Source organism: Danio rerio, chromosome 16, assembly GCF_052040795.2.
Source record: "Danio rerio strain M-AB ecotype USA chromosome 16, GRCz13ab, whole genome shotgun sequence".
Lineage (NCBI taxonomy): Eukaryota > Metazoa > Chordata > Actinopteri > Cypriniformes > Danionidae > Danio > Danio rerio.
In genome coordinates, this window is record NC_141036.1 from 5,268,212 (window position 1) to 5,288,542 (window position 20,331).

The window sequence follows — 20,331 nt, forward strand, 5'->3', positions numbered from 1 at the left end:
TAAACCTTCGGCCCAGTCGGAGTTCCTGAGCTATCAGAAGGAGGTTTTCGTCCAGGAGATCCCTGTACTTGGCAACTACTTCCTCTTTCCCTAAAATGCAACCAGCCATCGTGTCCATGCAGCTGAAAAACACCCCCACAGCATGATGCTCCCAACACCGTGCTTCACTGTTGGGGCTGTATTGGACAGGTGATGAGCAGGGCCTGGCTTTCTCCACACATACCGATTACAATTAAGGCCTAAAAGGTCTATTTTGATCTCATCAGACCAGAGAATTTTATTTCTCACCATATTGAACTCTTGGCAGGCTTTCAAGTGTAACTCATTATAATGTTTTACAAATGAGAATCAGATTCAAGCATCTTTATATCTCTGATTTATGCATAAAATCATAATCCACACACACAAACGCTCCTCTGCAGTTTACATTGATGCATTTGACAGGTGTTTTCACCCTAAGCAGTTGTCGTGTTGTAAAAGTACGAGATTTAGTGCTGACTGACTGACTGATGTTTACAGACGCTGTCAAATGAGCGGGAAAGAATGAGGATTAGATGCAGACAAAATGCCATTGACTTGAATAACCCCTTGTCCTCGCTGCGGTTCATTTCGTTATCTTCTGCTTGCTTTTTGAGGTATGTTATTAAATGGTTTAAATTTCTTTATGATTTGCGCATTATGAATAATTCACTAAATGAATATTTTCTCCACTCACTCATGCCATTCCAAATGCTTTCCACAGAACATACGTCAGGCATTTATTCCTCCGCTTTATTTATTTGCTGAGCAGCTGGGTCATTGCCAGAAATATCCATCAAATATTCTGCTGTTCTGAGGAGCATCTGAGCAAATTTTCTAGACTCGATTTGAATGATTATATTAAATTATGGCAATCAAAAGGTTTGTCTTATAATTGAAAAAAGAATGTCTTTTTTTTGACATTGTGAAGCACTTTGGTCAACGATGCTTGTTTTTAAACGTGCTATATAAATAACATAAAGTAAAACATGATAATTGCATTTAATATTATATTTTTAGGAACTCAGTTTTTTGGGTGTGAAATTAATAATAAGATCTAATAATTAATAATAATTAAGGTTGCAACAACGAATCAATTAAATCACTAAAAATCGATTACTAAAAGCATTGGCAATGAATTTCATAATTGATTTGTTGTGTCGTGCGACGCAGAGACATGTGATTATTTTTTTAAAAGTTCAGTGCGGAGTGAACACGGTCTCTCGTGCACTGATACAGACTTCAGCGTCTCTAAGACAGGGTTGAGGAGGAAAGGAGTTCAACAGCAGGGTAAATCACTACAGAATCCTACTTTTGTTCCGTTTTGAAGTAAGGAACGTAAAGTCCCTGGTGCTAGTGTTTACTCTTTATTGAGCTTGACAAGCATGACAAGTTAGCTTAGCTCGTTAACTCATTGTGGCAACTGAAAAATTCTTTCGCTGAGCCAAAGAAAGACTTGTCATATTATCACAATTAAGCAGTGTTTTTAACCACCTAATGTTTATTTTAGACATGTACACGCAAGTACTAGTAAAACAATACATATAGACTTTGTAAAACATACAAAAAGTCTATGGAAGTCTAACAATCCATTCAAAAATAATTTGCCGGTGTGTTTAATTCATATCAGATGCTCAGTGAAAGTAACTAAAGTTAAATCTATTCTTCCCTTTGTTCACCAGTCAATTACTTGCATGCATTTTGGGAGTAACTAATGAATTTACGTGCTGAATGCGTGTTAGGTTTATATGAATGGGCCAATTACGTCACGGGAGCTAGTTTTTTTTTTTTGTTTTTTTGCAGTTTTTGTTTTCGCAAATCCACCAGAGGCCGCTCTGTACAATTTTCAGATCTCAAATTTCTCTCGCGAGTGCCATTCGCACCCACTGTTCTCCCGTAAATACACCAGAGGCTGCTGTTGCCTGACTCACCCACCCCTTTCCCAAAACCCAACCAATAGTGTTTTCAAAAGCAAAGACTGACCCGCCCACCCACTTCCCTAAAGCCAACCGACAGTGTTTTTTTAGATTTTACTTTTTGGTTATTTACTTATTTTATTTTGTGTCCTACCCGCTTTCTGGAATGTTTCTTCACAAGATTCGAACCCAGTCACCAAGGTCAACTCCGCTCCACATCACACGTCCGCCAACGTAACTGGACAACTGGAAAAACAGCACAAAAGCCGTTCACACAGAGGTAAGCGGTCAGCTGGTAAGCATGAAAAGGAATGGCGTCATACGTAGCGTTTTTAAATACGAAATGCAGCCATACGTACCTCTGGGTATATAATTCGTGATCTCCAGAAATGTATATAGGGCTACGCTTTCAGAATGAGCCTGTGGTGAAAAAAAAGTGACTAGATTCCCACTTTTCGCGTTTGCTTCATTGAAGAAATCATCGAGCCGTAAACAGGGAAACTCATTCAGAGATTTTTTATTGAATTAAAACTGATTTTACAAACATTCTGGTGAACACACAGTATATTTATCAACTCACAGACAAAATCAGTATAGTTTAATAACAAAAAAACTAGATGGAGATGATGAAACTCAGGTAACAGTGGAGACAGGAGAGCAGTACACGTGTGACACACACACACTCGATAGTGTTCAGAAACATGATTAAGGATGTTTATGATGTCTGACCAGTGACATCATCTACAGTAAGAGTTCACTGTGAGGTCACCAGTCTGATCAGAGATGAAGAAGGCCAGTTCTTTATCTGTGCTGCCTGTGAAAACACACACACACACACACCGGAGAGAGACATGAAAACAGTGACAATATTTACATTTAGAAAATCTGAAGCTAGTTTGTCACTTCAGCCTAAATTAATAAACAATTTTTGTGACATCATACTTCAAATGCTCCAATCAAATGCTCTCTTCTGTCTGACATGCCCCGCGCCCAATTTGATATCTCTTCTCATTTGATGTGCATGATCAAGCACTCGCACTGATAAAACAAACCACTATTGGCTGCTTTTTTAAAATGGGGAGGGGCTACTATATGCCCCGCCCTCTCTTTATGTTTCAGTTGAGATTAAGCCAAAAAAATCGGATAAAAAATGCACTGCACAGGATTCACATGTTGTGTATGTGACAGATAAAGCGCACCTGTGTTTCAGTAGTTGATCATTCTCTTGACGGCCTCAAAGCACTTCCACTTATCCGGGATGTAGAAAGGCTCAAAGATGTGAGGGAAAGGTGTATCATATCCACAAACCCTGCTGATGGGAGCCTCCAGGTTGAGGAAACACTCCTCCTGCACAAACACACACACACATCCAATTATAATCCACATACCATACAGACTATACAGAACCTGATAAACACTGAAGAAAAGCTGTGATCAGAGGTGGCCAAAGTAGGGCCTGCGGGCCAAAGGATTTGTAGAACCTGAATAAGTCTGTGGTTTTAGTTTAAATCAGTTGTTATCTTAAAAACAACATAGCTTGGGATGTCACGACTGACCAATCAGAATCAAGTATTCAAGAGAAGTAATCATTTTTACACTGTATAGACTTCGCTTTGCTTTAAAGAAAAGATGTTGATGTCTTGATGTTGACTTCTGACTCTTGACTTTGTTGTTCATTAATGGCTCGTTTCCACTGACTGGTACGGTACGATTCGGGTCGGTACGGGTCACCTTTTTCAGGCTTGAGTTTCCACTATAAAGGGTACCCTTTTGGTGGGTGTGGTGTATGACAGAAAGTTTCAGTCGCATCATTCTTGCTCGAGGAAATATCTACATTAAAGCTGCACAGGTCGTTCACGTATCATATGAAAAGCACTTCTCACAAAACAGATGCTTTACACACTTAAATACTTCTGTATAAATGTATATTACTAACTTTTCTATAAACATGATTTTAATATAACTGCAGATCAATGACAGTGCAAAATAGCCTACTGTAACGTCTGTAATTATATTAAATAAATAAATAAATGAACATATATGAACACATACTGACCCTTACAGTCTCCGATATTTTACCAACTACAGAAAAACTACACACAGCAGACATTTCGTTCTTAATTAGGTTCAAAACAACACAAAGTATAGCCTACAGTCAGAAAACCTCTCATCTGTGTCGGCAATCTTCAGCAGCACATGTCATGTAGTCTCTGTTAGAGAGTAATTCCATCATTCCCAGTTCATATTAGTCCAAAAGGTGATGATAATAATTAAAACAAGGCCGTTTGTTCACGTTTGCTGAAGAAATAACGTGCTCCGGGTTTTTTTCGCGCTCCACTCCCGCGTTTGTCCTTTTCTTTCTGAATATGTCATACTTGCGTTTGTCAGCTTCTCACGGGATCGGGTTTCCAAAGCTTGTCAATAATCAAGCGCATGTTATTATTATCAGCTCAAGAAGATGTTATTTCAGATATAGACGCGCGGCTCGTAAAAAAACTGCGAGGCACAAGGTAGATTCTGCTCTACTCCATGGCTGTGTGGCTGTTCATCAGGACGATGATATATGAATATATAATTCCGCTGTAATCTCTCGCTGTGTATTTCAAACATGGCGGATCCTTAGTTTACATTCTGGCTTGTTGTAAGTGAATGACGTATCTCTTCTGTAAACCAATAGCGTTTAGCTGCGCGTCTAGCTTCGCCTTTTGGTACCCTTTCTTGTGTTTGGGACCCTTTCGAAAGGGTCCCGAAAATGTGATACGGTACGATTTGGTTCGGTACGCCTTTTGACAGTGGAAACGGCCATAAAAGCGCACCAAACTGAACCGTACCGTACCACTCAGTGGAAACGGGCCATAAATATAATCAATCAAAGCTCAAACATGAATAGTTAATGCGAGCCTCGTATCTTGGAAATGTATAACAGTTGGGTTAAATCATTTCCATGTATTCTATGCTTAAGAAACAATCCAAAAGCCAATGGAAAAATCATGTTGGCCTACAAAAACACATCATCACGACAGCTCTCGATCAGGTCCATCAATATTCAATGCTGCGAAACCTCCAAACAAAGGGAGCACTGCTGAAATAAAAACATGCTCGATCCAAATTCAAGAGCAACGCGATTAACAGTAACAAATGGAAAAGCTGAGTATTCTCTTCAGCAGTGACCCGAGCGAGAGGCTTTCAATTTAATCTTTTGAAAAGACATCAGGCCAGAAAACCCCTAACTGGAAGCTGAAGAAGCCTGATTTCCAAATGACAAAACACTAAAAACACCAAACTCGTTTTCACAGAACCATCAAAACTTGTGCATTAAGAGGGGGGCAGACGGCTTAAAAGCTTTGACTAAACCTCTGAATCATGGCCACCATTGAGATGTACTGTCTGTGTCCAAAGAGTCTAAATGTGAACACAGAAAATGCATGCGCTAACTCTGGGTGAACTCTTCATCTGATTGCCTTTTCTGAAGTCACTGCGTCAGACTTCATTAACTCTTTCCCTGCCACTCATCACTAGATAGTTGTAGTCGTTTTCAAAAAAACATTGGGCCGTAATGGCAGCTACAGGGGCTCTCCATAGAAATGCAGCACAAACTGCTCATATTTTATATCCGTTTCAAGCTACGAATGTTTGGATCACATAACGAAACAGAGATATGATCACAAACTTGCGCTCTATATTCTCCACCTGCACCTGTTTTTCATCATGTCCCAGTCAGAGCTCCAATCAGGTGATGTTTACATTTATCTTGTGGATATTCCTCAGAGATTTAGTCATTTCAGTTTATACGACTGCACCTGACCTGTACACTAGAAAAGAAACTGTACGAAAGGCTTACAAATGTACTGACGGTTATAAGTACAATAAATTGTGTTGGGTCAACTGTGCTAACGTTTAGCACAAGTGCATACATTTTAATTGCAATGCAAACATAATTAGGTACTTTGTATAAATATCTGAGGATTCATTTTTTTTGTAATATTGGGTTATCAAAGTATATGTGTATTCTGTGTTATTTTTAATTAATTAATTTATTTTATTTACTTATTTGTTTTTATTCATTTATTTTATTGTTATTTATCATTAGTATTATTATTATTTTTTCTTCTTTTCTCTGTGTAATTTCAACTTGTTTAGAGGGTAGGGGTAGGAATAATATTGGTTTAAATTTCTCTGTAAAATTACTTTGTTATATCTGTAAAAGTTTTTTAAAAAATTTTTTAAAAGTCTTTATTCTTGCTTTACATGAGAGACGGTGTAAAGACAGAAATGTGCATCAGATTTGCGTCAGGAGCGTCTCTGCAGGTCCTGGGCGCTGGAGTTGGTCAAACGCAGCCTGCTGTCCCTCCTGCTCGCCTACACATAATCACCGCTTTGGGATTTGATGTGGCACTATGAACCTAGTGCTTCTGTGGCTCAGAAATAGCTTTATCTGCATGTGATGAGGCTGAATGGAAAGCGTGCGGGTTGTAAAGAGTCCAGAAAAGGACACATCAGGACATCTGCTGATAGACAGGAGTTAAAATTAGATAAGCTAAATGCTTGTTCGCATATGTTCACCCCAACATGTTCGTGCAATGCATTTAAAAAAAAAACAATGTTTCCTTTCTGTGCACTTTTAAACTTTGTTGGTTTTGGCATTAATGTCCATTTATCTGCTTTACCCCCATCACTGAGATCTTCTGAGGTCGAGAAACAGAACAAATATACAACTATAATTCTGATGGTGTCACATTTTCATTAATTGATGAACCTTTTATAATAGTATTATCATGACATTGACCTTAAAAAAAAGTATTTTAACACGTATAATAACAAAAAAAATACGTTTTTAGTGTATTGCTGGATATACGCTCACCGGCCACTTTATTAGGTACACCTGTCCAACTGCTCGTTTATGGAAATTTCTAATCAGCCAATCAGATGGCAGCGAGTCTATGCATTTAGGCATGTAGTCAGTTCAGACGATCTGCTGCAGTTAAAACCAAGCATCAGAATGGGGAACAATTACAATATGGAAAGATTTCAATTTCATAAAGTTTTACATTATGTTACTGTTCTAACATATTCACATGACTGTAATGCTGGGTTTTCTTCTTCTTTTTTTTTTAAATCTAAAAGTGGATGTGTGTACCTGCCAACCTGGAGCAAGAGCAAGACCAAACCTCTAAATGCTCTTACTGGAAAAGCAGGAGAACAGAGCAGTGCAGTCCTTTCCCAAGTCATGGCACGTGGACGGAGAAACAGCACGATTACTTCAATTTCACCAGAGGTATGAATCATTTTGGGCTTGACTTAATAAGAAGTGGCCCATTTGGCATGTCACCATAAATAATTTGTGTATTGTGACAGAAATTATTGCGATACGTGATGTTGATGTCATTTGGTCCCACTTTATATTGCTGAAGTTTTCTCTGCGCGCTTGCGTTTTATTTAGAAACGACTTTGGTTTAGGCTTGAACCAGCATCCCAGCGAACTTCTTGCTGAGGTGACAGCACTACCTACTGCGCCACTGCTTCGCCCCTACAGCAAGTTTAGTTTATTCAATTCCCCTATAGCGCATGTGTTTGGACTGTGGGGGAAACCGGAGCACCCTGAGGTAACCCACGCCAACACTGGGAGAACATGCAAACTCCACCTAGAAATGCCAACTGGCCCAGCCGGGACTTGAACCAGTGACCTTCTTGCTGTAAGGCGACAGTGCTAACCATTGAGTCAACATGCTGCAATGACAAAAATAACATTTAAAGTCTTACTGGCCCCAAATGTTTGTACTGTACGTACACATGCATCTAAATATACACACATTTTTTCGTTTGTGTGTGTGTGTTCTAAGTGGAAGCAGTAACAGCCGCAGATTAGAGAGCATTCAAAGACTAGCGTGACACAGAAATGCCAATATCGCTGACCGTGAGAGCCAAAAAAGACAATTGCAAACTGTGTGTGTGTGTGTGTGTGTGTGTGTGTGTGTGTTCGAGGAGCCCGAAACCATTTACAGATTTAAGCTCAAAGAAACCAGGAACAAAACATACGCTTCAGTGCCAACCAAATTTATCATGTTTCCCACATCATGCCGCATGAAATCCAAATTCAACATCACTCAGGCTGTTTATGAGCAGACATCAGGGATATTGAGTGAATATGCCAATCATTTAGTTCTGGCACACAAACTATAGAATAACCGACAGAATATTCTGCAGAAATCACCCAAACTCACTCACAGTCCTGTTAATAAAATCACTACTGCCATTAAATCAGTATCGATACTTATTGACTGATTCGGTGCGAAGCGCAGTAGTTTTATTAAAATTGTGGCTGCTGAGAGCGCAACTTGAAAGCAGTGCCAATAAGCTTAGAGGCACACGATGCGCACGATGGAGCAGACGTGCACATGTTGTGCAAGCGGTGCACACAAACATGTGCATTTACCAGCTGCACCTAGTTGAAAAAATCTGGGGCCTCATGTACGTAGACTTGCGTGGAAATCATACTAAAACATTGCGTACGCAGAAAAAAATTTATATGTATGAATCACTGCGTACGCCGAATTTTTTTTGACACGTTTGAGCATAAACTCGGTTCAAATCCAGCGTCTGATGAACTCTTTCTTCTTTTTTTCCCCGCTACATATCATATTTTGGCTACTCTTCATCACAAGGATAACAAGTAGGAATCATTAATATGTCTGTGCATCATATTTTATTTGCACATTTATTGAATGGAAATGTTTCTAATTCACTTATGAAAATTCACCTTCAGATGGTGTCTTTATAGCAATGTGTGTGCAGTAAATCGCTCCGATTACATTGGGAAAAACGGTGACCCCTCTAAATTGTGCTTTAATGTTTGGCTGGTCAACTGTATGGTATGGAAGCCTTAGACATGCGGATGAACCCGTCTCATACAGCTGCCAATGCATGGTTTAAAGACACTTTGTAGTGTGCAATTTAACACAACTGCCTCTAGGAGTCGCCAATGGAAATAAAACAGACACACACAAGAAAAGTGCATACGCTAGGCATGAAGCTGGCGTGGACCTGCGCACATTCCCACGTTCATTTCACTGTTACCGTACGTTCACACCGAAAGCGGCGAGAGCGTCAAAATAGCCGGAAGTCATTCATTTTCAATGAGAGCCGGCGGCGTTAGGCGACGATAAGCGGCGAGGAGCAGCGCGGCGCGTCTTCGCCGGCGTGAGCGTCGAGGAGAGTTGAAATAAAGTTAACTTTATGGTAATGAGCTATGTAGCGGTTCGGTGGCAAGCAATCAGAATGAAGACGTCCACCGCTTGATAGCAGTTCAGGGAACACAGACCTGTGAACTTTGGTTCCGACCACAGTTGTTCCCAAGGGTTTGATTATTGAGGTCGCCGGATTTCCAATTATTTACAATGTTTTCCTACAGGAACATGCATTAAATAAGTTACTGGCGAGTTACTGATGTGCATTAATGTTATATAAATTTATCTTTAAAAAGCGGGAATCTCACGCGATGTGACAGTACAAAACAGTACTGCTGCTTCAGGATATTTCAGACATATGGACACATATTGGATAAATAGAGCAAAGCCACATCACACGCAACTTGATCTTCCATTGTTGTATGAATTTGATAAGAAGCGCGCAACATTTTTACGCTAAAAACTTGTTTTATGCAGGAATGTAACTAATATGCTGCAACGGCTCCTTTAAGTACAAGATCAATGTAGCGAGTTTTGACGCTCTCGCCACCGGAGCTGAAGGCAGACACCGTTGTCACCAGGGCGGCCAGAGCAACCTTGGACGCTCTCGCTGCTTCCGGTGTGAACGTACGGTTAGTAAATCCAAACCTGAGCGTGAAACCTGGCGTACGCAAAGTTTTTGTGCCTACGCAGCGTTGATACATAAGAACCCTGAACTTTTCTAAATGCTGCGAGCGCAGTGTGATTTATGCAAGTAGAAGTAACCAATCTGCTTCACACTTTGTATTGAATATACACATTTCAGTAATAACGGCGGACTAATTACCTCAGACAAACACGGTGCACACAAACACTGCAGTGCTTTTTACTCTTCTCCATCAATTTGCATCAGAGCTGCAGCAATGGTTTGTTTGTTTGTCATTTTCTGAGAAAACGCTTGATGGTCACCTAGTTACGAGAGACGCCAGGAGAGCGCAAGCGCAAATCTTATTGTAAATAGTGAAAAAAAAACATGCACTCGCTCGTCACTTCAGGTCAGAATAACAACACGTGAAAATGAGTGCCGCATATCAGCAGTGATGAGATTGTAAATAAAAACAAGGATGTAAGAATGTAGCCGGAGTGGCTTTTTGGTTTCTTTAATTGTGCATCCCAGCCAATAACACTACATGTAGTCATTCAGCAGTGCAGTAATGGCACTCGCGTGTGTGTGTGTGTGTGTGTATCATTAGTTACTACAGACGTCAGTAGCTTGACCACTGAAAGCTTTTTTTTAGCAACTTTTCTGTTGAATGCAATTATCTGTGAGCATCCGGCTGAATCCTGCCGGCGCGGCGGCACACAGGTGCTCCGATAATCCTGACGTCAATGAAAAGGTGATTGATGTTTAAAGCCCTGCTCTGCATCTATGCATGGATGAAGCTCTGGATAAAATTTCCACCATCTGCACCAGGCCTGAGACAAACTGTGCAAACACTACGCTTTAAAAGCTTGAGGTCAGCATGTCCGGTACTGCTCGTTTAAAGACAAGAAGACTTTAATTCAGTATTAAAGGTGCTGCATGTGAGTTTTTGACTCTTCTTTAGTATACAAATACCAGAAAATGTTTGCAGATAATTAAGAAAGATACTAAGTGAACATTTTTGCTTATCTGAAAACAATGCTGAAGTCAGATATTCTGCTTTGAAACTGAGTGTTACATGCAAGAACATCAGTCTTTGTGTTGGTCCCTTTTAACCCACCCAATGTGAGTTTAACCAATTATATTTCAGCACCCCGGGTGGCCGAAAACCGCATATTTCATTCATTCAGTCAGGAAGGCTCACAAAGTGTGCATCCGTGACCAAGATTGGATATCCGGTGGACAGTAGCAGACTCATCCGAAATGAGATGCAGATTCAGAGTTCCACATGAGGTTATTAATTAGCAAATAATATAAATATTATGAACGTTAACATTAGGTGAGCAGGCTTCATTGTAACCGCATGTCCTAACAACAGTCTAAATGACGAGATACGCAGTGATGAACAATTGGGCCGTTTGCACCAGACGAAACACCACAATAAATACAGCCATTCAGTAGCACAGAATAGTGCACTCACTGCACTCCAACAAAAGGGTAAGGTTTCTAATTAATGCATATTAAACCTCTTTAACATTATTAAAGTAGATGCTGAATCACTGATATGTGTTGGAGTCACAGTTCTGAAGTTCAATTTTAGATGGTTTATTTTATTGTCCAGATCTGAGGTGAACTGTCTGCTGCTGCTTTCAGTATATTGCAATAAATGTCATGTAAAATGACATTCAAACTCACATTATTAGCATTTAACACTGAATAAAGCACAAGAGGTGATCATTGTCAGTGTTCTGTTGTTCAGCTGCAGGAAACAGACGTCATTTCTAACATATCAATTCGAAAAGTGCGTTAGAACAAAAACTCATTTTAATATGGAGAATATTCCTTCTATCACGTGCCGTTGCTTTTACATAGAACACAAATTAAATCAGCCTTTAGTCTCGATTGTCAGACTCGCTCCTGTTGACCGTCAATCTGGCAACCTGTACTTGGGTTTGTTTTGATCCAGGAGTGCAATACCTATTTCAACCACTGGGTGTCAAACTTGCATACTGCACCTTTAATAGTAACAATAATGTCATCCACAATCACACATAAGATTTATATTTCTAATAAATGCTGTTTCTTTCAAACTTTCTTTATGAAGAAATCTAACAAATACACGGATGTGAAAGTTTCCACAAATTAGTGGTGGGCTGTTATTGATGTTATTGACGCGAGACCCTAAAAACAAATATTGCCTTTAATCTATTCTCAAAGTTAGGTTGAGAGCTAGGTCTATTCTACGCAAGCTATGTGGACTTTCACCTTGATATTTTAGCGCAGATGTATACCTGAGCGGTGAGCCGTCTGACAAAAAGTGCAGTTCTGAACCAAATCAGCAGGATGCATTCTGGATCTTTCACTTACTTCGAAGACACTACTGACTACACTTGCATGGACATCTGTAATCTAGTTATTTGCCTTAATAGACAATAATATAAATATGGTGTTTACGTGAAGTGCTTTTATGTAAGAGTTTCCAGTAATTTTGGGTGCAGTTTCTCTTTAACTCGTGGACATTTCATTTATGCACTCGTGACAATCAGGGGTTATTAGACGCAAATAAGGACTAAGGGCTAGTGAGAGTGTTCTGGAATTTATCAACGCACGCCAAATGGAAAGAAAAAAAATTTCTGCATTTCGCGATGTGTGTGCGTGTGTGTGTTTGTGTGTGATCCTTTACTGACAGCCGCGTGTATAGACCTTGTCGGAAAATATGGCGGAAAATCCTACATGTCGGTAATAGTTTGATTGCAGTGTTTACTTCAATAATGCCACTGATATCTGCATACTCCACATGTCTTCATCCCATTTCTGTTTAGTTCAGTTATGACTTTAGTTGGATTTAGATCATCATAAATAGCTGTTTGGAGCTTATGTAGGCCTACAGTTCAACATTCATGTTTAACTGAATAAACAGTTAGTAAACACAAGAACATCTTATTGAACATCATTTGTTTTTATCATCAATGATCAGTAGAACAGTTTCTCAAGCAGTTTGTGATGCATTTTAGAAACAGGAGATGAGCCCCTTGTGTAATGCGCCACCTGGCTTGAGAAACCCATTCTCAAGACTTACTTTTAGTTATTAGTTGGGTAGCACACATATTCTGAATGCTTTCTGCAAAATTCAAACGAGCCATTTAAATCTAGATTAATTCCAAGATTAAAGTGAGATTAATCTAGATTAAAAAAAACTATACCTATACCACAAGTATAAATTGTTTTCTACAAGGATAAAAAACAGAAGTGATCCTTTAAATATCTTCAATAGATTTGTTAAAGGGATGGTTCACCCAAAAATGAAAATGAGTGCATAACTGATTCTCCCATCATCGTTTAATGTGGTTTAAAACCTTTATAAGTTTCTTTCTTCAGTTGAATACAAATGAAGATATTTTGATGAATGCAGGTTGCCGGCACCCATTGACTCTAGGGCTGTCAAAATTAATTGTTTCTTCAATGCACCTCAATGCTGGACAATTTGGAATCGGTTCAGTAATAGATCATGAACGGGTTATTACATATGAGGCGAGGGTGAGTAATTAAAACGCTCCAACTACTTAAAAACAGCCAACTGTGCACAATTCACTACTTGTGAGTTTGCTGGACAGTCTGACACTGAGTGTACAGCAGAACCTAGGAGCAGCGATTTCACTGCTAGGGAGAAAATGAAGCACACTCTCTCTCTCTCTCTCTCTCTCTCTCTCTCTCTCTCTCTCTCTCTCCCTCTCTCTCTTTCTCTCTCTTTCTCTCTCTCTCTTACTTTGGACTTTTGAACTGCTGGCATGTTTTTAAGGTAACTTTTCCTCTCCCTTTTGGCTGTTACAGCGATACTTGTGGATCCAGACACCAGCGTGATTTGCCTTGATTTGTCATGTGATTCTTACCTGAACCGCAGAGCTGATCTCCGCTGCGAAACCTCCGGTCACTGGAGCCTCGTGACTGATGAGCAGACGACCCGTCTTCATCACCGACTGCAGGAGATAAAACATGAGCACAAACACAACTGAGAATCTGTTCTGATCACACACAGACCATCATGCTTTTCACATCACTACATCTGAACAGCTCAATAAAAATTTATCCTGAAATCACAGATTCATATTAGCAAATAAATTAAATGTAATATTTAAACAGATATTAGACATTTTCCAATAATATTTCGTCCTAAAAATGACAGATTCATATTACTAAATAAAAAATTATATTAGTTATGCAGATATTAAACCTTTCCCAATAATATTTAATCTTAAAAATCACAGATTCATATTACTATATAAATAAAAACATATTATTTATGCAGATATTACACATATTCCAATAAAATTTAATCCTAAAAATCACAGATTCATATTAGCAAATACATTAAAAAGTAATATTTAAGCAGATATTAGACATTTCCCAGTAATATTTCATCCTAAAATCACAGATTCATATTACTAAATAAATAAAAACATGTTATTTATGAAGATATTAGACGTTTTCCAAAAATATTTCATCCTAAAAATCACAGATTCATATCAGCAAATACATTAAAAAGTAATATTATAGCAGATATTAGACACATTGTCCAATAATATTTGGACAGATTCATATTATTAAATAAATAATAAATATTTCCCAATAATATTTCATCCCAAAAATCACAAATTCATATTGGTAAATAAAATAAGATGTAATATTAATCCACATATTAGACACTTTCCCAATAATTGTTGTTTCAGCTCATTTTAAATAAGTAATCGTCTATTTATCAGTGTTACTCTCTCCTTTGGCTATCGTTATCAATCTCACACAATTTTTCTTTTTTTTTTTTTTGTTGAGTTTGGAGAAACTCATCGAGTTTTTCTTTTATTATTTGAGCAAACAGGAATGCAAAAAAATAAATAAAAAACAGATTTGTTGTACTCTTCCATTAACTGCGCTCTAAGTTTACCAACTATGACGTTGTGGAGAAACCCAACAATGTGAAAAGATTCCATACTAACACCACGCCACTTCATTCAACGTGTCCTCAAAGTGCGCTGAATGTAATCCTTAAAATATTAGCTGCTGTTATCACACAGAACTGAGTGTACTGTGTTTGATTTTTGATGAACTGGAACGAACAAACAAACCACACATGATCCAGCGCAAGAGAATATCCTTCAAAGATGAACCTCCTGAACTCAAAACTAGTTAGATAGTTAGTTAGTTAGTTAGTTCTCCCTCTAAACAAGCTCTCACGCTAACAACGAAAAGCAGCACATTAAACACTTTGGTTAGACTTTACTTGAAGGGGTGTTCATAAGACTGTCGTCAAACCTTTTATAATCATGACATGACACATGAATGTGATTTTATGCATGCTTATGACAACTGTTATCAAGTGTCATTTGCTCAGTTATGTCCTTTTTAATGCAAAGATAACAGTTTGCCATGCTAGACATAAACAAATGCATCACAACCGGGATTCATCTTTGTCATGCACCTTGACATTATCAAGACAACATAACTTGTCAAAAATCAGTCATAAACATGATTGCCATTAGGTGGGGTGTAACGGATCACGGTTGTTTAAGTGGTTCCAAACGTTTATGAGTTTCTGTCTTCTGTTGAACCCAAAAAAAGACATTAATAGTAGAAACACTATTGAAAACACAATGGAAGTCAATGTCAGAATTGTGTGAAACTCAAACAAGTCTGGAACAAGTGGAGGATGAGTTCATTTTGGGTGAACTATGCCTTTAAATGTACATAATTCCTGATTAAATGATGTAAAAATGCCATTGACAGAAACTTGACTATATTAAATTTATACTTTTCGGTTTGCTCAATGAAAGTAAAGTTTGTCATTTCCAATTCCTATATCTTCAAATAAGTTCAATTTGAACACAGAAGCGTCCTGTCTGAGGAATGTGGAAATACTGCGAGCCATATGTCAAACAATCAGCATCTATCTGAACACGTGGCCATGAGCATCTGATAATTAGCGCAGAATGAACACAGCATTTGCTGCTGATTATGAATATTGTTTGATGTTGGTGTTTTCACCGAGATGCCATGAACTCTCTGAACTTCGGGGAACACGCTGACTATTTCTTCCTCTGAAGCTGCAACAACTGCATTCAAAACACTTTGTGGGTTCACAAACTGAGCAGAATTACACCCAGAAGAGGATTATACATGACCAGAGGCCAATATAAGTGACTGGACCTGCTGATTTCCTTGAGGCGCTGTGGTTTCACTAAACCAAAGGTCGCAGGTTCAAACCCTAAAAAAAAAAAAAGTGTTGCAACAACCACTGTGTGTCCTTAAGCAAAACACATCACTTATGCTGAGGTTGTATTTACAGACAATGCATGCACCGATATTCACCAAATCATTTTCTATTTTTTAATAGTGGATAAACTCTGACAATAGCCGCGTTTCCACTATAACGCCTAAAGCGAGCGAGCCAAGGCCAGTCGCGTTTCCACTGTCACTTCCGGGGCCTAATCGAGCCAAAGCGGGGACGTTCAGGGGACTTTCTGAGGGTGGGGTTTGCGTGATGCGCTGTGAACTACAAGCCCGAAAGTGGAAATGGGACATGATTTTGGCCTCACTGCTCAACCTCCCAGGTGATTGGCCCGGCCCGATAAAAGCCCTGGCTCGCACTGGCCCGACAGTGGAAATGCGGCTAATGTGAGAAAAGTTGAATAATTAAAATATTTTATATCTAAGAAATAAATTTTCAAAAAAATGCGTGCATGTGTGTATTTATACTTTAAATCTTTCACTCTTTGTTATGTTGCAGCCATTTGCCAAAATTATTTAAGTTCATTTCTCTTACTCAATTTCCACACAGCACCCCATATTGACAGAAAACCACAAAATTGTTGACATTTTTGCTGATTTAGTAAAAAGAAAAACTGAAATATCACGTGGTCCTAAGTATTCACACCCTTTGCACAGTATTTAGGAGACTTCCTTTTGATGTAATACAGCTGAGAGTCTTTTTGGAAAAGATGCAACCAGTTTTTCACACATGGATTTGGGGATCCTCTGTCATTTCTCCTTGCAGATCCTCTCAAATTCCATCAGGTTGGATGGTAAACATTGATGTACAGACATACATTTTGGTTCTGTCGATGTAACTCGCAGACTGCGTGAGCGAACGTTTGTCGAATTTCAAACCCAAAACCAACTTTACTGAGCTAGGATGTGATTGGTTTTCAAAAGTATTTCCCAGTTCACGCTCGAGGGCTTGTGCAGCTACACGACCAGCTAAGGAACAGACTCTGCCATGTTTATGTGGTCGAATGTCCCAAATAGTCCTCGCTGACTATTTGGTTGACTAATCGCTGACTAATATTCTTAAGGCATGAAAAAGAGATAAAAGATCTAAAAGCTGTAATAGCCACTTTTCAGCCACCCTGTAGATTCAGACATCTTTCAACCAGGAGCACACTTGGTGGAAATGCAAAACAAACGCTTAGCCAACATTCTGCAGGTGTGCTGGTCACTGAGTGTGTTTGACTTATTTTACTGTGGTCGTAACAAACCTCGGCACTCAAGGGAGTGATAAGATTTTCCTTCAAACGTTTGTGGCATTACAGCAGATGTTACTAAGATATTGAGGTATAAATATGTTGACAGTTTGATGATTTTGCTCAGCAAGATTCCTCAAATTGTTGCTTTATGATAATATTTGAGCTGAAAGAAATGTGGATGCAGAAGAGGAGAATTCATGTTTGGTCTACTTTACAATCCTCTGCAGCAATACTGACCATGCAATCTTTTTTAAAACTACCTTTGTATTAATATTTGCACCAAAAACATTAATGTTTGATGCTTCAAATATATAGAATCATATCTGATGCTGATCATGTAAAGAATCATATCTGATGCTGATCATATAAAGAATCATATCTGATGCTGATCATAAAGAATCATATCTGATGCTGATCATATAAAGAATCATATTTGATGCTGATCATATAAAGAATCATATTTGATGCTGCTAATATAAAGAATCATATTTGATGCTGCTAATATAAAGAATCATATTTGATGCTGATCATATAAAGAATCATATTTGATGCTGATCATATAAAGAATCATATTTGATGCTGATCATATAAAGAATCATATTTGATGCTGATCATATAAAGAATCATATCTGATGCTGATCATATAAAGAATCATATTTGATGCTGCTAATATAAAGAATCATATTTGATGCTGATCATATAAAGAATCATATTTGATGCTGCTAATATAAAGAATCATATTTGATGCTGATCATATAAAGAATCATATTTGATGCTGATCATATAAAGAATCATATCTGATGCTGATCATATAAAGAATCATATTTGATGCTGCTAATATAAAGAATCATATTTGATGCTGATCATATAAAGAATCATATTTGATGTTGATCATATAAAGAATCATATTTGATGATGCTGATATAAAGAATAACATTTGATGCTGATCATATAAAGAATCATATTTGATGCTGATCATATAAAGAATCATATTTGATGCTGCTAATTTAAAGAATCATATTTGATGCTGATCATGTAAAGAATCATATTTGATGCTGATCATGTAAAGAATCATATTTGATGTTGATCATATAATGAATCATATTTGATGCTGCTAATATAAAGAATCATATTTGATGCTGATCATATAAAGAATCATATTTGATGCTGATCATGTAAAGAATCATATTTGATGCTGATCATATAAAGAATCATATTTGATGCTGATCATGTAAAGAATCATATTTGATGCTGATCATGTAAAGAATCATATTTGATGCTGATCATATAAAGAATCATATTTGATGCTGGTCATGTAAAGAATCATATTTGATGCTGATCATGTAAAGAATCATATTTGATGCTGATCATGTAATGAATCATATTGATGCTGATCATGTAAAGAATCATATTTGATGCTAGTAGGAAAAAGGTATGAATCGATAATGAAGGCTCAGGCAGTCAAATATATCCAGCATAGTGTAATTGTGGGTCTAAAAGTGTCATTAGCCAATAGAGTAAACTGAGTGTCAGGAAAATCCTCTACTGAGGCAGAGCACATACCACAGATAGTTCCGAAACAAACACACTGGATTGTTATTACTGTATGACGGGACTAAATGTCACTTCCATGACGGCTGGAGAAATGGCCTGGTTGTTCTCCAGAAATACCACAGTGACGAGCTGAAATAACTAAATGACAAATCACACCATTAATGGATGGAGGCTGAATGCTAGAATGGTGAGACAGCGTCATGGCTGAGGTGTTTTTCCTATGTAATATTGTTGGCCAATCACAATTGGGTGCATCGAGTCAGATGGCAGAATAAGTGGACTTGAGGGAATACAAATGAAAACGTTTTAAGTGTGGCGTAAGCTTGCAAATACTTCACAGAAACATTGCAGATGTTTAAGAGCTGACAGACTACTACAGCTACAAAAACACTTATATATTACAGAGAGAATTTTAAAAAAGGAGCTTATTAGTGGAAAAGCTTCTTTTATTTATTAATTTATCAAAAAAATGGTCACACTATTTTAATGTACAATTTGTGCTATTAAAAATACTAAGACACAATAAACTACTAAATTAGCTGCTTTTTTAGTCAGAAAGGTTGGGTTTGGGTAGGATAAGGAATGTAAAATAAAATCATGATTTAGAAATGATAATAAACAGTAAATATCTTAATAATAAACCGGTATAATAAGCCAGTAGTAGATGGTGTAAATTGCTAACTAAACTTTTTTTAAAAATGTAACAATAAAGTTCAATATTCTATATCATTTCTATAGTGACCGACTTTAATTTAATCTTGTGATTCAACGCTGAATTTTCTCAAATTACTTCAGTATTTAGAGTCACATGACCCTTCAGAATACTGTAATGTGCAGATTTTATGATCAATAAATGTATGTATTATTTAGATTTTCTAAAGAACAGCATACAGCACAGTTGAAGGCAAACTTACTAGCCAGTTAAAATAAATAAATAAAAAATAAATAAATAAATAAATAAATAAATAAATAAATAAATAAATAAATAAATAAATAAATAAAAAATATATAAATAAAAAAGTCTTGTCGTTGATCCCAGTTGTAAGAGCAACAAATAATATCTTGACTTCTAGTTGATCATTTGTAAAAGATAGATTTTTCCCATGAATCATCTGTTGAACTGCATCCCAATCATCACAAATACTGCAGAAGACTGGAACCAGCATGGACCCAAGATTCTCACAGAAATCAGTCAAGTTTGGTGAAGGAAAAATCATGGTTTGGGGTTACATTCAGTATGGGGGTGTGCGAGAGATCTGCAGAGTGGATGGCAACATCAACAGCCTGAGGTATCAAGACGTTTGTGCTAATGTAATTACAAAACAATCCACAGAAGAGGGCAAATTCTCCAGCAGGATAGCGCTCCTTCTCACACTTCAGCCTCCATATCAAAGCTCCTGAAAGCAAAAAAGGTCAAGGTGCAGCAAGATTGGCCAGCCCAGTCACCAAACATGAACATTATAGAACACGTCTGGGGTAAGATGAAGGAGGAGGCATTGAAGATGAATCTAAAGAATCTTGAT

At 37.8% G+C, this 20,331-nt stretch overlaps 1 protein-coding gene across 3 annotated transcripts in view; it reads right to left on the reverse strand.

Moving 5' to 3' along the window:
• Nucleotides 1–2,436: 2,436 nt before the first annotated feature.
• Nucleotides 2,437–20,331, reverse strand: part of bckdhb (branched chain keto acid dehydrogenase E1 subunit beta) — a 90,693-nt gene continuing 72,798 nt past the window's right edge. Inside the window, 3 exon segments of one of the 3 annotated variants that reach the window (NM_001080653.1) lie at nt 2,437–2,748; nt 3,134–3,281; nt 13,631–13,717. In NM_001080653.1, the coding sequence (NP_001074122.1) occupies nt 3,141–3,281; nt 13,631–13,717 (228 nt within the window). In that variant the 3' untranslated portion in view covers nt 2,437–2,748; nt 3,134–3,140. 3 annotated transcript variants of the gene reach the window in all.